Source organism: Phoxinus phoxinus (genome assembly GCF_949152265.1).
Source record: "Phoxinus phoxinus genome assembly, chromosome: 2".
Taxonomy (NCBI): Eukaryota; Metazoa; Chordata; class Actinopteri; order Cypriniformes; family Leuciscidae; genus Phoxinus; species Phoxinus phoxinus.
Genome location: NC_136877.1, coordinates 35385903 through 35404741, shown reverse-complemented (window position 1 = coordinate 35404741; position 18839 = coordinate 35385903). Strand labels below are relative to the sequence as shown.

Sequence of the window (18839 nt, the reverse complement as noted above, 5' to 3'; positions counted from 1 at the left end):
GTAAAAAGTCAGAGCACGAAGGATATATGAACCGATGAGATCTATAAGTGTACCGAGTTTCATATTATTCCACGCAAGCGTGTTTGATTTATGGACCAAGTTTTCGGACCGCGTTCCAGGGGGCGCTGTCGAGCCCCCCTGCCACGCCCGGGTCCCAGCTTCAGTCCGGCTCTAATGGCCGCGGGTTCTGACATTTGTGCAAAGTTTCAAGAGTTTTTGAGCACGTTAAGGCCCCCAAAAGTGCCCAAAAGGTAGTAATATAATAATAATAATAGAGAAGAATAATCCGGAGGAAAACAATAGGGCCTTCGCCTTTTCAAGGCTTGGGCCCTAATAATAATAAAGAAGAAGAATAATAAATAAGGCACCGGGGTGGCGGTGCCACCGGCTTGGGCCCGTAATCGCTGCTTGCAGCTATATTTATTTATATATATATATATATATATATATATATATATATATATAAATAAAAAGCCGCCACCCCGTTGCCTTTCGGGTTCCTGTGCACGACGGGCAATAACGTAACCCCGCTTTGACTGTCGAGAAGAAGTCTGCTTTAGAGCTTGCATCAGTGTGAGTCTTTCTGCTCCCCTCCAAACACACACAGAAAAGGGGGGGGCTGTCTGTGTGTGTGCCCTCCCTCCCTCCCCACATACACACACACACACACACACACACACACACACACACAGAGAATGGCAGGGGGAACTCTGTCAGAGAGAGACAAAACCACATTCAAACCAAAATATCTGACTTTCTGTTGGTCGGAGCTAATGACTGTAAATGAGAAAGTTGTCCGGATCGATAAGCACAATTTACATACCGAGTTTTGTGACTGTAGGTAAAAATAACCCACCCACTTTAGTCAAAAGTATCTTGAAAGTAACACACTTCCTGCTGCCAGTTGGTGGCGCTATAACTTTGACTCACAATAGTCACATCCATGTGATCGCCCTCTTACAACAAACACACTGCTGAAGTTTCATCAAGATCAATAAATGTATGAAGACGTTATAACACATTGTGTTTTTCTTTTCTCGCCATAACTTCGTTTCCTCGCCACGGCCAAACCGTTCGAGATATCAAAAATCCGTCCGCAATTTACCGTCCTCAATGTCTTGACTTCATGCTGACCGAGTTTGGTGGCGATAGGATAATTTTTCTTGGACGAGTATATCAAATTCCAGGGGCATGCATTTTCATACAGCCCATAATAGCCGACTTCCTGTTGGACTGGCGTAAAACTTAGAGCACGAAAGTTGTTTGGCCCGATTAAATCTATATGTGTACCGAGTTTCATATTATTACATGCAAACGTGTTTGATATATGGACCAAGTTTTTCGGACCACGTTCAAGGGGGCGCTGTTGAGCTCCCCTGCCCCGCCCGGGTACCAGCTTCAGCCCAGCCCTGATGGCCGCAGGTTCTGACCTGTGTGCAAAGTTTCAAGAGTTTTTGAGCACGTTAAGGGCCCCAAAAGTGCCCGAGAAGTCCCACACAGCAGAGAAAGGGTTAAAATAAAGCCCCCCCCCCCCTCCTCTCTCACACACACAGACACTGAGAGAGACTGGCAAAATTCCCATCAAATCACATTCAAACCAAAATATCTGACTTCCTGTTGGTCGGAGCTAATGACTGTAAATTAGAAAGTTGTCCGGCTCGGGGAGATAAATATAAATACCGATTTTTGTTACTGTAGGTAAAACTAATACCCCATTTTTGACTAAAGGTGGCGCTACTGAGCCCCTTACCACGCCCGTTTCTGAAACTTTGCACAAGTGTACTAGGCAATAAATGTAAAGTGTCTGTCGAGGTTCATGCAATTTCAAGCATGCTAAGAGTCTCAAAAACTTTAAAAAAGAATATTAAAGTTTGCTGCGTTGCCATGGCAACAGTATTTAAGATATCAATAATCCTTTCACAGGTCTACATCTGCCGTGTGTTTACATTATACACATAAAGTTTGAAGCAAATCGGGTAAAAATAAGAGGGTGATTTTAAAGCATTTTGAAAGTGACACACTTCCTGCTGCCAGTTGGTGGCGCTATAACTTTGACTCACAATAGTCACATCCATGTGATCGGCCTCTTACAGCGAACACACTGCTGAAGTTTCATCCAGATCAATTAATGTATGAGGATGTTATAACACACTTCCTGTTTCCAATATTCGCCATAAATTCGTTTCCTCGCCACGGCCAAACCGTTCGAGATATCAAAAATCCCCTGGCAATTTTTCATCCTCCATGTCTTGACTTCATGTACACCGAGTTTCGTGGTGATTGGTTGAATTTTCTAGGAGGAGTATTTTAAATTCCATTGCATGTGTTTTTTAAACTACGCCAAATAGCCGACTTCCTGTTGGGCTGGGGTAAAAAGTCAGAGCACGAAGGATATATGAACCGATGAGATCTATAAGTGTACCGAGTTTCATATTATTACACGCAAGCGTGTTTGATTTATGGACCAAGTTTTCGGACCGCGTTCCAGGGGGCGCTGTCGAGCCCCCCTGCCACGCCCGGGTACCAGCTTCAGTCCGGCTCTAATGGCCGCGGGTTCTGACATTTGTGCAAAGTTTCAAGAGTTTTTGAGCATGTTAAGAGACCCAAAAGTGCCCGAATAGTCGTAAGAAAAATAATAATAATAATAATAATAATAATAATAATAATCCGAAGGAAAACAATAGGGCGTTCGCCTTTTCAAGGCTTGGGCCCTAATAATAAAAATTAATATGAAGTGTGGTATATATATATATTAATTTTTTTAAGGGACAAGACAGATCATTTCACTTGCCTGACCTGATTAGAACAGTGAAAAAAAATAAAAAAAATAATGGGTTGTGCAAAAAGGCGCATTTTTTGCTAGATTTTTAAAAAAGTTTAAATATATCAAAACAGAAAAAAAAATGTACATTTAAAAGCGTGCAATGAAAAACAGGAATAGGGGAGGGGAATGACCGACAGAGACAGAGAACTTTTGAAACTAAAAAAATAACATCCTAACTTTGACAGAAAGTAGTCTTTGATAATGTTTAAATATACATAAAAATGCAGCATTGAATTAATTGAAATTAGTGTACTTTAAAACACTTGTTTAAAAGAAAAAACACATTTATACATAGTATAAAACACTAGATGGCACAATATACCTATTTTTAATAGTCTTTCTGCCCCCCTCCCCACACAGACAAACACAGGAGGGGCTGTCTGTGTGTGTGGCTGCAATGTCAAGATTGCAGTGTGTGTGTGTGTGTGTGTGTGTGTGTGTGTGTGTGTGTGTGTGTGTGTGTGTGTGTGTGTACGAGGATCGATCGAAAAATGGAGACATAAAAACATACTCCGTCATTTTGTTCATACAGGACATCATTCAAACTGCTAAGTGTTTCCTTATATTTGTGTGCACTTGCAATAAAACACAACATTGCGCTTTTGTTAAACTATAAACTCTTGTCAAACTGTAACATACAAATGTCACCCAACCAAAATCACACACACACACACACACACACACACACAACAATGTTGACTGTTTTTGTTCTGTTTCAGCAGCGAAAATAGTTAAACAAAGATCACAGCAGAACCATGCGCATCTCACAGTGTTTTTTCATTAGTGAATGATTCCGCATTTTGAAAGAATCGCTTGACTCAAAGATTCAATGATCAATCCATAAAGATCTGTGTCATTCATGAATGACTCAGTCATTTGAACGACTCGTTTGAACGAATGAATCAATGACTCGCTCATTAAGACGGTCGCCTGGCGACACCTATAGGAGGTTTAGTGTTATGTTTAAAAGTAGCCTTTCATTCTTTGCAACGATCGTTAATTAACTTATATTTAAAACAATCTTAAAACATTATTTAATGCATTGTTATTTTTCAGTGTAAAATATTTAATTTGATCAGCCACAGGGTAGGCTAACAGTCCTATAGTGTCTTATTATTCTAAATAATTTAATTTATTGATCAAATTTAGAAATTAAAAATGAACTATGAAGCATACATTTAATAAGAGTAGGGTGTGACTAGGTATAGATATTACATACAGATATTCAAATATAGTGGGCACTAGCCTATTAAAACCTGAACGTGTCCGCTTAATAAATCGTGAGCTGAATGAGTCTCAGCAAACATCAGCACAAGGAGTCCAATTTCATTAATCATGAGTGAAGAGCTGACTGAAAAGATTAAGAATAATAGGCTATTGAACACGCAATTCAAGCAATCCCACCCCCGAAATGGCGCTATGTTTAAAATTAAACGAAATGCTCACGGCTGCACGGGCAATAACGCGTTCACGGCGAGGAACGAGCAGAACAGAGTGAATGTGTTTTAGTTCATTCAGACGTCCAGTAGCCTACTTACTTTGGCTTTTAAGTTAGCGATTTAAAAGCCCCCGCTTTAATCACACATCGATTAACCGGTAGGAAAATATTCTAATAGTCACTATTTATATAGATACAATATACAATGGGCCTACCTGATTTTGATCACAAGAGGGCAGTATTGCCCTATGTATGACTTATTTTTTGACTTAAAAAGTGCATTCTGGCTGTTTTTTAACATTTACATAATTCTTAAATTGAAATAAAAGAACAAAATGGGTTTAGTTCTGATATTTGTATACTTTTATATAGAAATAAATGGTGTATAATAATTTTTTTAGAAGATATGAGGCTTTTAGTGTTTCCTTTTTTGGACATTACTTTAATCCCTCGCCATAGCAAAACCGTTTGAGATATTTAATATCCGTTCACAATTTAGCATCTTTAATGTATTTTCATCATGTTGAAAAAGTTTGGTGTGAATAAAATAAACCACCGCTAAAAACTCGGAGTCTAAAATATACCAAAACTCACATTCAAACCAAAATATCTGACTTCTTGTTGGTCGGAGCTAATGACTGTAAATTAGAAAGTTGTCCGGATCGAAGAGAAGAATATACGTACCGAGTTTGGTTACTGTAGGTAAAACTAATACCCCATTTTTGACTAAAGGTGGCGCTACTGAGCACCTTACCACGCCCGTTTCTGAAACTTCGCACAAGTGTACTAGGCATTAAATGTCAAATGCATGTTGAGTTTCATGCAATTTGAAGCATGTTAAGAGCCTCAAATGCATCCAAAAAGAATATAAAAGTTTAAAGCGTTGCCATGGCGACAGTATTAAAGATATCAATAATCCTTTCACAGGTCTACATCTGTCGTGTGTTTACATTATACAGATGAAGTTTGAAGCAAATCGGGTAAAAATAAGAGGGTGATTTCAAAGCATTTTGAAAGTGACACACTTCCTGCTGCCAGTTGGTGGCGCTATAACTTTGACTCACAATAGTCACATCCATGTGATCGGCCTCTTACAGCGAACACACTGCTGAAGTTTCATCAAGATCAGTTAATGTATGAGGATGTTATAACACACTTCCTGTTTCCAATATTCGCCATAAATTCGTTTCCTCGCCACGGCCAAACCGTTCGAGATATCAAAAATCCCCTCGCAATTTTTCATCCTCCATGTCTTGACTTCATGCACACCGAGTTTCGTGGTCATCCGATGAATTCTCTAGGACAAGTGTTTCAAATGCCAGAACATGCGTTTCCATACAGCCCATAATAACCGACTTCCTGTTGGACTGGCGTAAAACTTAGAGCACAAAAGTTGTTCGGCCCGATGAGATCTATACGTGTACCGAGTTTCATATTATTACATGCAAGCGTGTTTGATATATGGACATGTTTTTGAATCCCATTCCAGGGGGCGCTGCCGAGCCCCCCTGCCACGCCCGGGTCCCAGCTTCAGTCGGGCCCTGATGGCCGCAGGTTCTGACATTTGTGCAAAGTTTCAAGAGTTTTTGAGCACGTTAAGGCCCCCAAAAGTGCCCAAAAGGTAGTAAAATAATAATAAATATATATATATATATATATATATATAAATAAATATAGCTGCAAGCAGCGATTACGGGCCCAAGCCGGTGGCACCGCCACCCCGGTGCCTTTAGTTACACTAAAGGCACCGAGGTGGCGGTGCCACCGGCTTGGGCCCTCCATCGCTGCTTGCAGCTATATTTATTTATATATATATATATATATATATATATATATATAAACCGCCACCCCGGTGCCTTTAGGGTTCCTGTGCACGACGGGCAATAACGTAACTCCGCTTTGACTGTCGAGAAGAAGTCTGCTTTAGAGCTTGCATCAGTGTGGGTTCTGCAAAAGTGCGCATCGAGGGCACATATCAACCACAAAGTATGCGTGAGCACCCTTCTGAAACCTAAAATGAAAAATTAGACACCCTACAGTCTCATGGACTTAACGGTAACGGACACATGAAATCAGCAGCCATTGTAAGTACACAAGACCAAAAATTAATATGAAGTGTGGTATATATATTCATTGAAATTACTGTACTTTAAAACACTTGTTTAAAAGAAAAAACACATGTATACATAGTATAAAACACTAGATGCCACAATATACCTATTTTTAATAGAGTCTTTCTGCCCCCCTCCCCACACACACAGAGACAGGGGGGCTGTCTGTGTGTGTGCCCTCCCTCCCCTCCCCACACAGACACACACGGGGGGGGAGTGTCAGACAGACAGACAGACAAACACACACACACACACACACACACACACACAGAATGGCAGGGGGAACTCTGTCGGAGAGAGACAAAACCACATTCAAACCAAAATATCTGACTTCCTGTTGGTCGGAGCTAATGACTGTAAATGAGAAAGTTGTCCGGCTCGATAAGCACAATATACATACCGAGTTTTGTGACTGTAGGTAAAAATAACCCCCCCACTTTAGTCAAAAGCATCTTGAAAGTAACACACTTCCTGCTGCCAGTTGGTGGCGCTATAACTTTGACTCACATTAGTTACATCCATGTGATCGGCCTCTTACAAAAAACACACTACTGAAGTTTCATCAAGATCAATAAATGTATGAAGACGTTATAACACATCGTGTTTCTCTTTTCTCGCCATAAATTCGTTTCCTCGCCATGGCCAAACCGTTCGAGATATCAAAAATCCGTCCGCAATTTAGCATCCTCAATGTCTTGACTTCATGCTGACCGAGTTTGGTGAAGATCAAATTAAATTTCTTGGAGGAGTATATCAAATTCCAGGGGCGTGCGTTTTCATACAACCCATAATAGCCGACTTCCTGTTGGGCTGGCGTAAAACTTAGAGCACGAAAGTTGTTCGGCCCGATGAGATCTATATGTGTACCGAGTTTCATACTAATTCATGCAATATTCAGTTTGATATAGGGACCAAGTTTTCGGACCCCGTTAAAGGGGGCGCTGTTGAGCCCCCCTGCCACGCCCGGGTACCAGCTTCAGCCCGGCCCTGATGGCCGCAGGTTCTGACCTGTGTGCAAAGTTTCAAGAGTTTTCGAGCACGTTAAGGGCCCCAAAAGTGCCCGAGAAGTCCCACACAGCAGAGAAAGGGTTAAAATAAAGCCCCCCCCTCCTCTCTCACACACACAGACACTGAGAGAGACTGGCAAAATTCCCATCAAATCACATTCAAACCAAAATATCTGACTTCCTGTTGGTCGGACCTAATGACTGTAAATTAGAAAGTTGTCCGGCTCGGGGAGATAAATATAAATACCGATTTTTGTTACTGTAGGTAAAACTAATACCCCATTTTTGACTAAAGGTGGCGCTACTGAGCCCCTTACCACGCCCGTTTCTGAAACTTCACACATGCCTAGTACCTAATAAATCTGATATGCATGTTGAGTTTCATGCAATTTGAAGCATGTTAAGAGCCTCAAATGCACATAAAAAGAATATAAAAGATTAAAGCGTTGCCATGGCAACAGTATTTAAGATATCAATAATTCTTTCACAGGTCTACATCTGCCGTGTGTTTACATTATACACATAAAGTTTGAAGCAAATCGGTAAAAATAAGAGGGTGATTTCAAAGCATTTTGAAAGTGACACACTTCCTGCTGCCAGTTGGTGGCGCTATAACTTTGACTCACAATAGTCACATCCATGTGATCGCCCTCTTACAGCGAACACACTGCTGAAGTTTCATCAAGATCAGTTAATGTATGAGGATGTTATAACACACTTCCTGTTTCCAATATTCGCCATAAATTCGTTCCCTCGCCACGGCCAAACCGTTCGAGATATCAAAAATCCCCTCGCAATTTAGCATCCTCCATGTCTTGACTTCATGCACACTGAGTTTCGTAGTCATCGGATGAATTCTCTGGGAGAAGTGTTTCAAATGCCAGAACATGCGTTTCCATACAGCCCATAATAGCCGACTTCCTGTTGGACTGGCGTAAAACTTAGAGCACGAAAGTTGTTCGGCCCGATGAGATCTATATGTGTACCGAGTTTCATATTATTACATGCAAGCGTGTTTGATATATGGACATGTTTTTGAATCCCATTCCAGGGGGCGCTGGCGAGCCCCCCTGCCACGCCCGGGTCCCAGCTTCAGCGCGGCCCTAATGGCCGCAGGTTCTGACATTTGTGCAAAGTTTCAAGAGTTTTTGAGCACGTTAAGGCCCCCAAAAGTGCCCAAAAGGTAGTAAAATAATAATAATAATAATAATAAAGAAGAATAAGAAGAAGAAATATAGCTGCAAGCAGCGATTACGGGCCCAAGCCGGTGGCACCGCCACCCTGGTGCCTTTAGTTACACTAAAGGCACCGGGCTGGCGCTGCCCCCGGCTTGGGCCCTCCATCGCTGCTTGCAGCTATATTTATTTATATATATATTTATATATATATATATATATATATATATATATATATATATATATATATATATAAGCCGCCACCCCCGTTGCCTTTCGGGTTCCTGTGCACGACGGGCAATAACGTAACCCGCTTTGACTGTCGAGAGGGCAATATAGCCCTATGTATCACTCGATTTTATTTAACCAAATGTTTTTTTAACAAAATATGTTATTTATCTGATTCATCCAACCCTATACTGCACTCTTTTACTAATACTATATTATATTTCATCGTTTTCATGTCTTGCCCTCAAACATATCTGTTTAATCTGCTTATTTTTAAGTTACACATAATACATTGATTGAAAAAGAAACTCAAACTTTTTGTTTATGGTAATATTATTTGATACAGAAAGAAATAATAGAGTAATGAGACTGTGGGAGTGAGGGGAGGGTAATGACAGCCAAAGGGAGACAGAGACAGATAAGTTTTGAAACTAAAAAAATGACATCCTAACTTTGATAATGTTTAAATATACATAAAAATGCAGCATATCATTAATTGAAATTAGTGTACTTTAAAACACTTGTTTAAAATAAAAAACACATTTATACATAGTATAAAACACTAGATGGCACAATTGTTCATAGTCTTTCTGCTCCCCTCCCCACACACACAGACAGGGGGGCTGTCTGTGTGTGTGCCCTCCCTCCCCTCCCCACACAGACACACACACACAGACACACACACACACTCACACACACACACACACACACACACACACACACACACACACACACACACACACACACACACACACACACACACACACACACACACACACACACACACACACACAGAATGGCTGGGGGAACTCTGTCAGAGAGAGGCAGAGAGAGACAAAACCACATTCAAACCAAAATATCTGACTCCCTGTTGGTCGGAGCTAATGACTGTAAATCAGAAAGTTGTCCGGCTCGATGTGCACAATATACATACCAAGTTTTGTGACTGTAGGTAAAACTAACCCCCCCACTTTTGTCAAAAGTAACACACTTCCTGCTGCCAGTTGGTGGCGCTATAACTTTGACTCACATTAGTTACATCCATGTGATCGCTCTCTTACAACAAACACGCTACTGAAGTTTCATCAAGATCAATTAATGTATGAAGACGTTATAACACATCGTGTTTCTCTTTTCTCGCCATAATTTTGTTTCCTCGCCACGGCCAAACTGTTCGAGATATCAAAAATCCGTCAGCAATTTAGTATCCTCAATGTCTTGACGTCATGCTGACCGAGTTTGGTTGCGATTGGATGAATTTTCTAGAAAGAGTGTTTCAAATTCCAGGGGCATGCGTTTTCATACCACCCACAATAGCCGACTTCCTGTTGGGCTGGCGTAAAACTTAGAGCACGAAAGTTGTTCGGCCCGATGAGATCTAAATGTGTACCGAGTTTCATATTATTACATGCAAGCGTGTTTGATATACAGACAAGTGTTTGAATCCCATTCCAGGGGGCGCTGTCGAGCCCCCCTGCCACGCCCGGGTACCAGCTTCAGCCGCGGGTTCTGACCTGTGTGCAAAATTTCAAGAGTTTTCGAGCACACAGCAGAGAAAGGGTTAAACTAAACTAGCCCCCCTCCTCACACACACACACATACACAGATCCCCCCCTCCCCTCCCCACCCCACACAGACAGACACACACACACAGAATGCCAGAGAGACAGAGAGAGACACAATTCACATTCAAACCACAATATCTGACTTTCTGTTGGTCGGAGCTAATGACTGTAAATTAGAAAGTTGTTCGGCTTGATAAGATCAAAACACACGCTGAGTTTTGTAACTGTAGGTAAAACTATAACTAAGTTATAACACACTTTATGCATCCTTTTTTAATCATAAATTCGTTTCCTCGCCACGGCCAAACCGTTCGAGATATCAAAAATCCGTCCGCAATTTAGCATCCTCCATGTCTTGACTTCATGCACACCGAGTTTCGTGGTCATCGGATGAATTCTCTGGGAGAAGTGTTTCAAATGCCAGAACATGCGTTTCCATACAGCCCATAATAGCCGACTTCCTGTTGGACTGGCGTAAAACTTAGAGCACGAAAGTTGTTCGGCCCGATGAGATCTATATGTGTACCGAGTTTCATATTATTACATGCAAGCGTGTTTGATATATGGACATGTTTTTGAATCCCATTCCAAGGGGCGCTGCCGAGCCCCCCTGCCACGCCCGGGTCCCAGCTTCAGTCCGGCTCTAATGGCCGCGGGTTCTGACATTTGTGCAAAGTTTCAAGAGTTTTTGAGCACGTTAAGGCCCCCAAAAGTGCCCAAAAGGTAGTAAAATAATAATAATAATAATAAAGAAGAAGAATAATAAATAATAATCCTAAGAAAAACAATAGGGCCTTCGCCTTTTCAAGGCTTGGGCCCTAATAATAATCCTTAGAAAAACAATAGGGCCTTCGCCTTTTCAAGGCTTGGGCCCTAATAAAGAATAATAAATAATAATCCGAAGAAAAACAATAGGGCCTTCGCCTTTTCAAGGCTTGGGCCCTAATAATCCCATGGAAAACAATAGGGCCTTCGCCTTTTCAAGGCTTGGGCCCTAATTATGTAACTGTGACTTCAAAAACCACATCATTTGTATGGTGAATGATTTCATCATTAGATGGCCATCAAATTCACTACCAATCAAACGTTTGGGGTCAGTCAGATTTCTTTTCATTGATACTTCAGCGGGGCGCATTAAATTGATCAAAAGTGACAGGAAAGATTAGTCTATTTCAAGGAAATGCTGATCTTTTGGATCAAAGAATCCTGAATAAAATGTATCGTGGTTTCCTCTAGAATTTTATGCAGCACAACTGTTTTTAACATTGATAATAATCAGAAATGTTTCTTGAGCAGCAAATCAGCATAATTATTAGATGTGACATGTGACACTGAAGACTGGAATAATGATGCTGAAAATTCAACTTTGCCATAACAGGAATAAATTAGAGTCTTAAAATATATTGATATTGAAAAAAGTTATTTTAAATTGTAATAATAATTAACATTATTATTGTTTTTACCTAGTTTTTGATCATATAAATGGAGCATTGGTAAGCATATAAGACTTTTTTCAAAAACATTAGAAAGTCTTACTGGCCCCAAACTTTTGAACGGTAGTGCCTGCATGTTTTATTTTATTTTTAATTAAAACTCACTATTTTACTACTACTTCTTTTTTTCATCAGTTCATGCCACACAGAGCACGTGCCCTGAGCGCCGACTGTATGACCCCTCATGGTACCATCTTACACCAGACGCTGGACTTTGACGAGTTCATCCCACCCATCCCGCCTCCTCCCTACTACCCCCCAGAGTACACCTGCACACCTGTAATGGAGGGCCAGAGGTAAACCCACACACAAACCACATACTGATTTCCAGCTGACTTGAAATGACCTAATATTTGCACTATATCTGAGAAAAAGTTTGATCTCAGATTGCTTGGCTGCAAATTATGTACTCTGAAAAATAGAGGTTTGAGTGTTTTGAAAAGATTGATTCAGAGAGATTTATGAAATTGTCCCATAGAATGATTATGCAAAAATTTTCATGGGAATTTAGACCATGTTGTATAAGTGCAGGTCTCAAGCCAAACTGCTCTGACAATCTATATTATGGAGCGGCAGTGTCACTGGCCTGGTGTAAATCCGCCATTGATTTCTCTGTCTCGCACCGTGAGACACTCTGCCCACCATCCCATCATAAAAACGTGCTGATGAGGCTGTTTAGCCCGCGGCCACACTAATGTGTCAACAAAGCAGTAAATACATAGAGAGCAAGAGCAGCCCTACATACACACTGAGTGCTTCAACGCACAATCAGTGTCAGGATGTGGTAATACACAAGAAACATGAAAAAACACAGATTCCTCCCTTCCAATATGAAAGAGGGAGTTTGGTTAATTTAAAGAATAAGATATATTACTCACTGAGATAAAGAGGAAATAGTTTCATTTTCCACAGTTCCTAAATGGTCTCACATATTTTTGCAGCTTCCCACATCCAAATTTGTTGAAGCATTGTGTTAATCATGTTTTACCAACATCTCTGTCCATTAGAGGGATGCATCTGGACTTTCCACACTCTCCCTTCAGTGCTATTTATGGGGTGCCTATTAACAGCCCCGGGGCGCTATATCCATCTGAGCTGCCACCACCCTATGAATCTGTCGTGGGACAGACACCTGCCAGCCAGGTAAGAGCTGACACCTTTTCTACAATCTACTGTAATGATTCATTGGCTATGAAGGGAGCATGTTTAAAGAATATTACTCATTTTGGGTGGCTATACAAACCATTTTTGTGAACAACTGCAATATGTGACCTTTACTTTAATAAAACATCTATCATATTTGACCTGAGAAGTTGACCCCATTTCTTATTGGTCATGTATTAAAAAAGTGGACAGTTTCATTCCATTTTTGATGTTACAGCCACATCAGCAATGTGATTTCCATGAGTATGAGAAGGGAAATTGTATATTTGAGCTTAAAACGAAGAACAAATCTAAATATAAAGTTGCTTGTTAAAATATAAAAATTTTGGAATCACACCACATGGCATTTTATAATCTAAACAAACCCAAATAAAATCAATTCATTTGTCAATTAATTTTGATTCAGAAATTAAAACATGTTTTTTTGTGATGTATTTTTAAATAAATGAATAGATGAGCTTCACATCTATTAATGTTTTATGACAGTTCCTGATTTCTCATAGATTTTACTAGCAGTTTGCAGGTATTTAAGTCTTAAAGCAGTGCATTCCACTAATTCAGCAATGTACACTCATTTGTCTGTGTAAAGCTTGGCAGTCAGAAGGTCCTTCGGTGCACTTGAGGGGCTGAAAGAAATTAATACAAGTGCCTTTGTATAATGGATTATCATTTTCTCTGGAACATATCAGCAATACAGGCAGGAATTTCATTCCATTTAAAAGAAATGGGCTTTCTTATAGTGAGAGCTGGCCCTGTTTTATGAACAATGATTTTTCATCAAATTTCACTTCTTCACCTGATGGAAGGGAACAAGAGCTCTCCTCTTTTCAAAGAGATGCACAAAGAACCACCAAACCTTTCAAATCCAGCGGCTGAGCTTGTGATTACGTGTTATTTTGAAGATTTGTTTGCTACCTAAAGGAATCTGTGATTAAATAAAGGATAAAATCCCAAGAGGTTTCCTTGATTTTAGACCTTTCTCGTGTGAAGCGATTGATAACCATCTACAAACAAAGCCGCAGGGGCATTTCAATCATTGGAGCCCTTTTTTACCTGAAGCACAAGCCTGAGAAGCTTTGAAATAAAATCAGCAATACTAGAGACTGGAAGGAATATTTTTAAATTGATATAGTCAACTTTATATACAGCTACTGACTATAGCCTGCAGCTTATTTTCACATTTTTATAAAAGTCCAGCTGTGCTGTGGATTTAAGCTCTCTGTATACTGAATCAATTCTCTGTATAGTCTTTTATGTGTTTTGGATCAATCATGTTATGAGGATTTTTTTCTCTTTTTTTAACCACACAATAGGCAGTCATAATAATGCAGACGTTAGAAGAGCAAATGTGATCTTAAAGAGCCCCCTGCTGGTCATAGGATGGCATAGACATTTTAAAGCACTGCTGCGATGCCAGATGTCAGGCTGCAGCAGATTTCTCACTGCCAGATGTTTTGCTGTCTGATTCTCCTCCTTTTGCAGTTGTTTGTTATCGTCTTCAGGTGTAAGAACGTTTTTAATCACCATCCTCTCCACTCAAAACAGTTTGAAGCTTGTGTTTTAAACGCATAATAATTTATCAATTTGTTAAAAAAATGTAAATAAAATATAGCCCTCTGTTTTTTCTCTCATTCAGATCACCATCAGTCTAGAACAACAGGTCACCGAGTCCAGTCTGTGCGAAAGGAACACCACAGCTGGCCTTAGCACTCAGGGTGAGGAGGCTGCAATGATAACACAAAGTCAGAGGTTTTCCTTTCTCTGGTGTATCTGTGTCGGCTATGGGCTATTTAGAATTAGAAGGCAATCTTTGTTTAAATATACCATAACCTCCACATTGGCATATTGCATCTGTAATGTTTGATAGAACATTGGTTCACAGCTGGCTTTGCGTCAGGACATAGACTTTACTGTGGAAATAGATTTTACTCTACACAACTGTTTAAAAGTTTGGGTTTAGTAAGATTTTTTATGTTTTTGAAAGTCTCTTATGCTATCAAGAAATATTGTAAAATATTACTTTTATTTGAAATAACTGTTTTCTATTTTAATAAATTTTAAAATGTAATGTATTCCTGTGATGGCAAAGCTGGATTTTTTTTTAGCAGACATGACTCCAGTCTTCAGTGTCACATGATCCTCCAGAAATCAGATTACATATGAAAATATATATAATACAAAAGAATTATTTGAAATTGTAATAATATTTCACAATATTACTGTTTTTACTGTATTTTTCAAATATAAGCAGCTTTGGTGAGCATAAGAGACTCTTACTGCCCTCAAACTTTTGAACGGTAGAGTGATAATTGTCCTTTATTCATTATATTATACATATGCTAACAAAAAAAACACTAATTTATCTCATTAATCAACCTTCAATTATAGTCTGTATATGAAGATGATATGGTCTCTGTTTCCACAGCCTCTGTTGATAGTGCTTCCCTCATGGTGTCCGAGACTGCAGACATCCCCGACCACAGTTGCTCCTCTGAAGACCTGTGTTCTCTAGAGGTACAGGGCTCTGATTCCTCTCCGTATGGCACTTTGCGCATTGTACCTACTGACGGCAGCTGCACAAGCCTGGAACACAGCACCCACTCTTCCCTGAGGCGTCAGACCCCTGCTCGACTGGACCGCAGCGAGGATTCAAAGCCCCACTCTCCACAGTTGTCACCCGAGAAGGAGGAGATTACAGCCGTTAAACCCATGTCTCGCACACAGCACAGAGAACGAACCAATAAGAAGCTTACCCTTCTTTTCCCTCCAAGCACTCCATCCCAATGTGCTTCCAACTCAGCAGTGACCTCCACTGCCGACGCAGCTTCTGCCCTGACCCCCTCCATCTGCACCTCCCCGTCACCCACCGCTCAGCTGAGGGGAACCCGGCTCTGCTTCAGCGTCTGGTCTCCATCCTCCTCTTCCTCACAGCCCCATGCTACCTCTACCCTCAGCAACTCCAGCCAACGCGAGCGGCCCCGCACACTCCGTTCCACCAAAGGGTATCGGAAGCTGGCAAGGATTGTGCGTTCCACTAGTGAACCCACATCCTGTACTTCCATATCCAGAAGTACGTGAGCCTTTTTTCTTTCTTTGATTCAGATCTATAGGGCTTTTCACATTGGAATTGTTAACCATTCATTCTTAGGTTTCACCCCAGGTTAACCTTTTTATTTGTGGGGTCAGTATCATTGATCGGACGAACACAGTACAGTACATGACCTATTTAAATAGCACCTTGTCTCATTCTTGCACATCTGTTAGGTATAGTATATACACTATCATTGTAATGTTTGGGGTCAGCAATATTTTTTTTTCTAAGAAATTAGTACTTCAGCAAGGATGCATTATTGATCAAAGTGACAACAGACATTTATAATGTTACGCAATATTTCTATTTCAAATGATTATTGTTCTTTTGATCCTGGAAAAAAAAATAGTTTCAAGGTTTCCACAAAAATATTAAGCACCACTTTTTTTTTTGTTCAACATTGATGATATTAAGAAATGTTCCTTGAGCAGCAAAACAACATATTAGAATGATTCCTGAAGGATCATGTGACACTGAAGACTGGAGTAATGATGCTGAAAATTCAGCTTTGCATCACAGGAATAAATTGCATTTTAAAATATATTAAAATAGAAAACAGTTATTTAGGAAAAATAATATGGTACTGTTATTACTGTATTTGTAAACACATTTTTGAACGTCAGCGTATTCCTAGCTGTGTTTGTCCCAAGTAGACATTTCGGAACTTAATAATATTTATACTTTTTAGCTCAATTGATGTTCATCACTGACATTTAGAACCGTCATTGCTTGTTGTAGGAATAGGAAATGTATAAACTTTTCAAATGATATCGTACGGCATTATATTAAGTCATTTATAGCCCATGAGCAATCTGGAGAACTAAGCATGTGACGTGACTTGACTTGCAGGTGACCGTTGTGCTCCTGCTTCTATCCATCCACCTGAGGACTCCCCACAGACTCCCTGTGATCAAGGTTTCACCCACCTCTTCTGGTTTCTGTTATCCATGTAGCACAGTATTCAAAGAATATAGTTATTCATCTCACATAAAAATGAGGATTATTAGAATATTATAAACATACTAATTCACTGCTCTTCACAGCGTGCATGGAGCTCTCTGAAAGCACCCGACAGACTTCTGCCAAACACTGCAGCCAAGGGGGCAAGAAGCAGAAGGACGGTGGAAAGGTGGACATCCAACTCAAACCTCACATCCCTCACTCAATGTCTACAGAACGGCCGCAATCTCTCGCAGACCTCAAGACTTACAAAGACACCAAAGTGCTGGTGGCCAAGTTTCTGGAGCACTCGAGCTGCAGTCTACCTCCAGAGGTCCAGCAGGTGGTCAACAGCATTAAATGTGTTATTAAATCTGATGAGAAACACATGGAGGAGGCCATATTCAGTGCCAATATCATTGATCAGGTGAATTTGGCATATTGTTGTGTAAAATATGTAGTAGTTTTGTATTCTTGATAATCTCAACCATAAGATAAGGAATGACTCCTTTTTGCTCTAATAAAGTAGTTGAAAGTAAAATACAACTGAATTACATTTGGGATGTTTGTTCTGCTCATGTCCTTCACACAGTTGATGACACAGTCACGGAAGATCATGGGCAGCCCGAGGAAGAATGCTCACGAAGATCTGTATTTACAGAGCTGCGGAGCTCTGAGTTCCCCATCTTCATCCTTGCGCCGTCCACTCAGAGGATCCAGTCTCAGAGGAGCCAGTCAGACAGATGTCCCTGCCACCCTGGGTCATCAATCTCCACGCCAGCCTCAAAGTCTCATCAGTGTATGCAGAGAAACTACACTTTGACCCTCTGGACTACAAACACCCTTTTCCTCATAAACCTCTGAATATGTGCCAAGGCCAAGTCCTAACTCTCATCAGCAGAAAACTGTAGCTCTTGAAAAACAAACAAAATGTTAACATGGAGTTGACACTCTCTCGTAATAAAGATATTTAAAAAAAAAAAAAACCTGCAGAGGTATATATTTTTATTTTATTGTCGGAAAAAACATTTTTTGTTGAAGTGTTGAATTTGCTACTGTGCTAAACAGGAGAGTGAGTCTGTAATGGACCGTAGAAGATGACATGGAATTACCTCTTCATGATTTTTTTTTTTTTTTATGAGAATTAACATTGAAATGCACAGCTTCTGCAAACATTTTGTGAAATATTGGACATACTGTATTTGGTCATTGTGTGCCACTTCAGGACAGAGACCTTTATGAAGCTGGATTATTCAACTTACCTCAGTGTGTAATTATTATTTTCAGTGTTGCAAAATAAAAATCTGTCTGTTTGTACAAAGAGCAGGCTTATTTCAGGTTTATCCCGGTATGATTCTGCAGTGAAACTCCTTGTTTTGGGGGCGGCAGTGGTTCATGTAGTTTGTCTACAAACCGAAAGGTTGGTGGTTCTATCCTCGGTTCCACCTGACCAAGTGTCGAGGTGTCCATGAGCAAGACACCTAACCCCAGCTGCTCCCGATGAGCTGGATGGCGCCTTGCATGGCTGACTCCGCCGTCGGTGTATGAATGGGTGAATGTGAGGCAATATGTAAAGCACTTTGGTGGCCATGGGTCTGGGAAAAGCGCTATGTATATAAATGCAGTCCATTTACCATTTGTATATTTTTTTCTCTCTATAGATTGCTATTTTAACCCCCTCAAGTCATTATTTTTAGTTTAGTTTAGTTTAGTTTAGTTATTTAACTGGGACCATGCATAACAAATGTTGTGCCCGAGTTAGCTAGATAGCTAATTTTGATTCTGTGGTTCCTGGGCAAGATGT

General features: G+C 40.3%; 1 protein-coding gene across 3 annotated transcripts in view; it reads left to right on the top strand.

Annotated features, from left to right (window-relative positions):
* The window catches only part of fam189a1 (family with sequence similarity 189 member A1), a 126019-nt gene extending 107643 nt beyond the window's left edge, over positions 1-18376 (top strand). For 2 of the 3 annotated variants that reach the window (XM_079605127.1, XM_079605129.1), the window contains 7 exons: positions 11977-12137; positions 12849-12984; positions 14642-14720; positions 15431-16075; positions 16946-17011; positions 17140-17462; positions 17628-18374. In XM_079605127.1, coding sequence (XP_079461253.1) covers positions 11977-12137; positions 12849-12984; positions 14642-14720; positions 15431-16075; positions 16946-17011; positions 17140-17462; positions 17628-17858 — 1641 coding nt within the window. In that variant the 3' untranslated portion in view covers positions 17859-18374. Of the gene's footprint in view, positions 1-11976; positions 12138-12848; positions 12985-14641; positions 14721-15430; positions 16076-16945; positions 17012-17139; positions 17463-17627 lie in introns of all 3 variants that reach the window. The other variant, XM_079605128.1, reaches the window with a different exon arrangement.
* Positions 18377-18839: the final 463 nt, after the last annotated feature.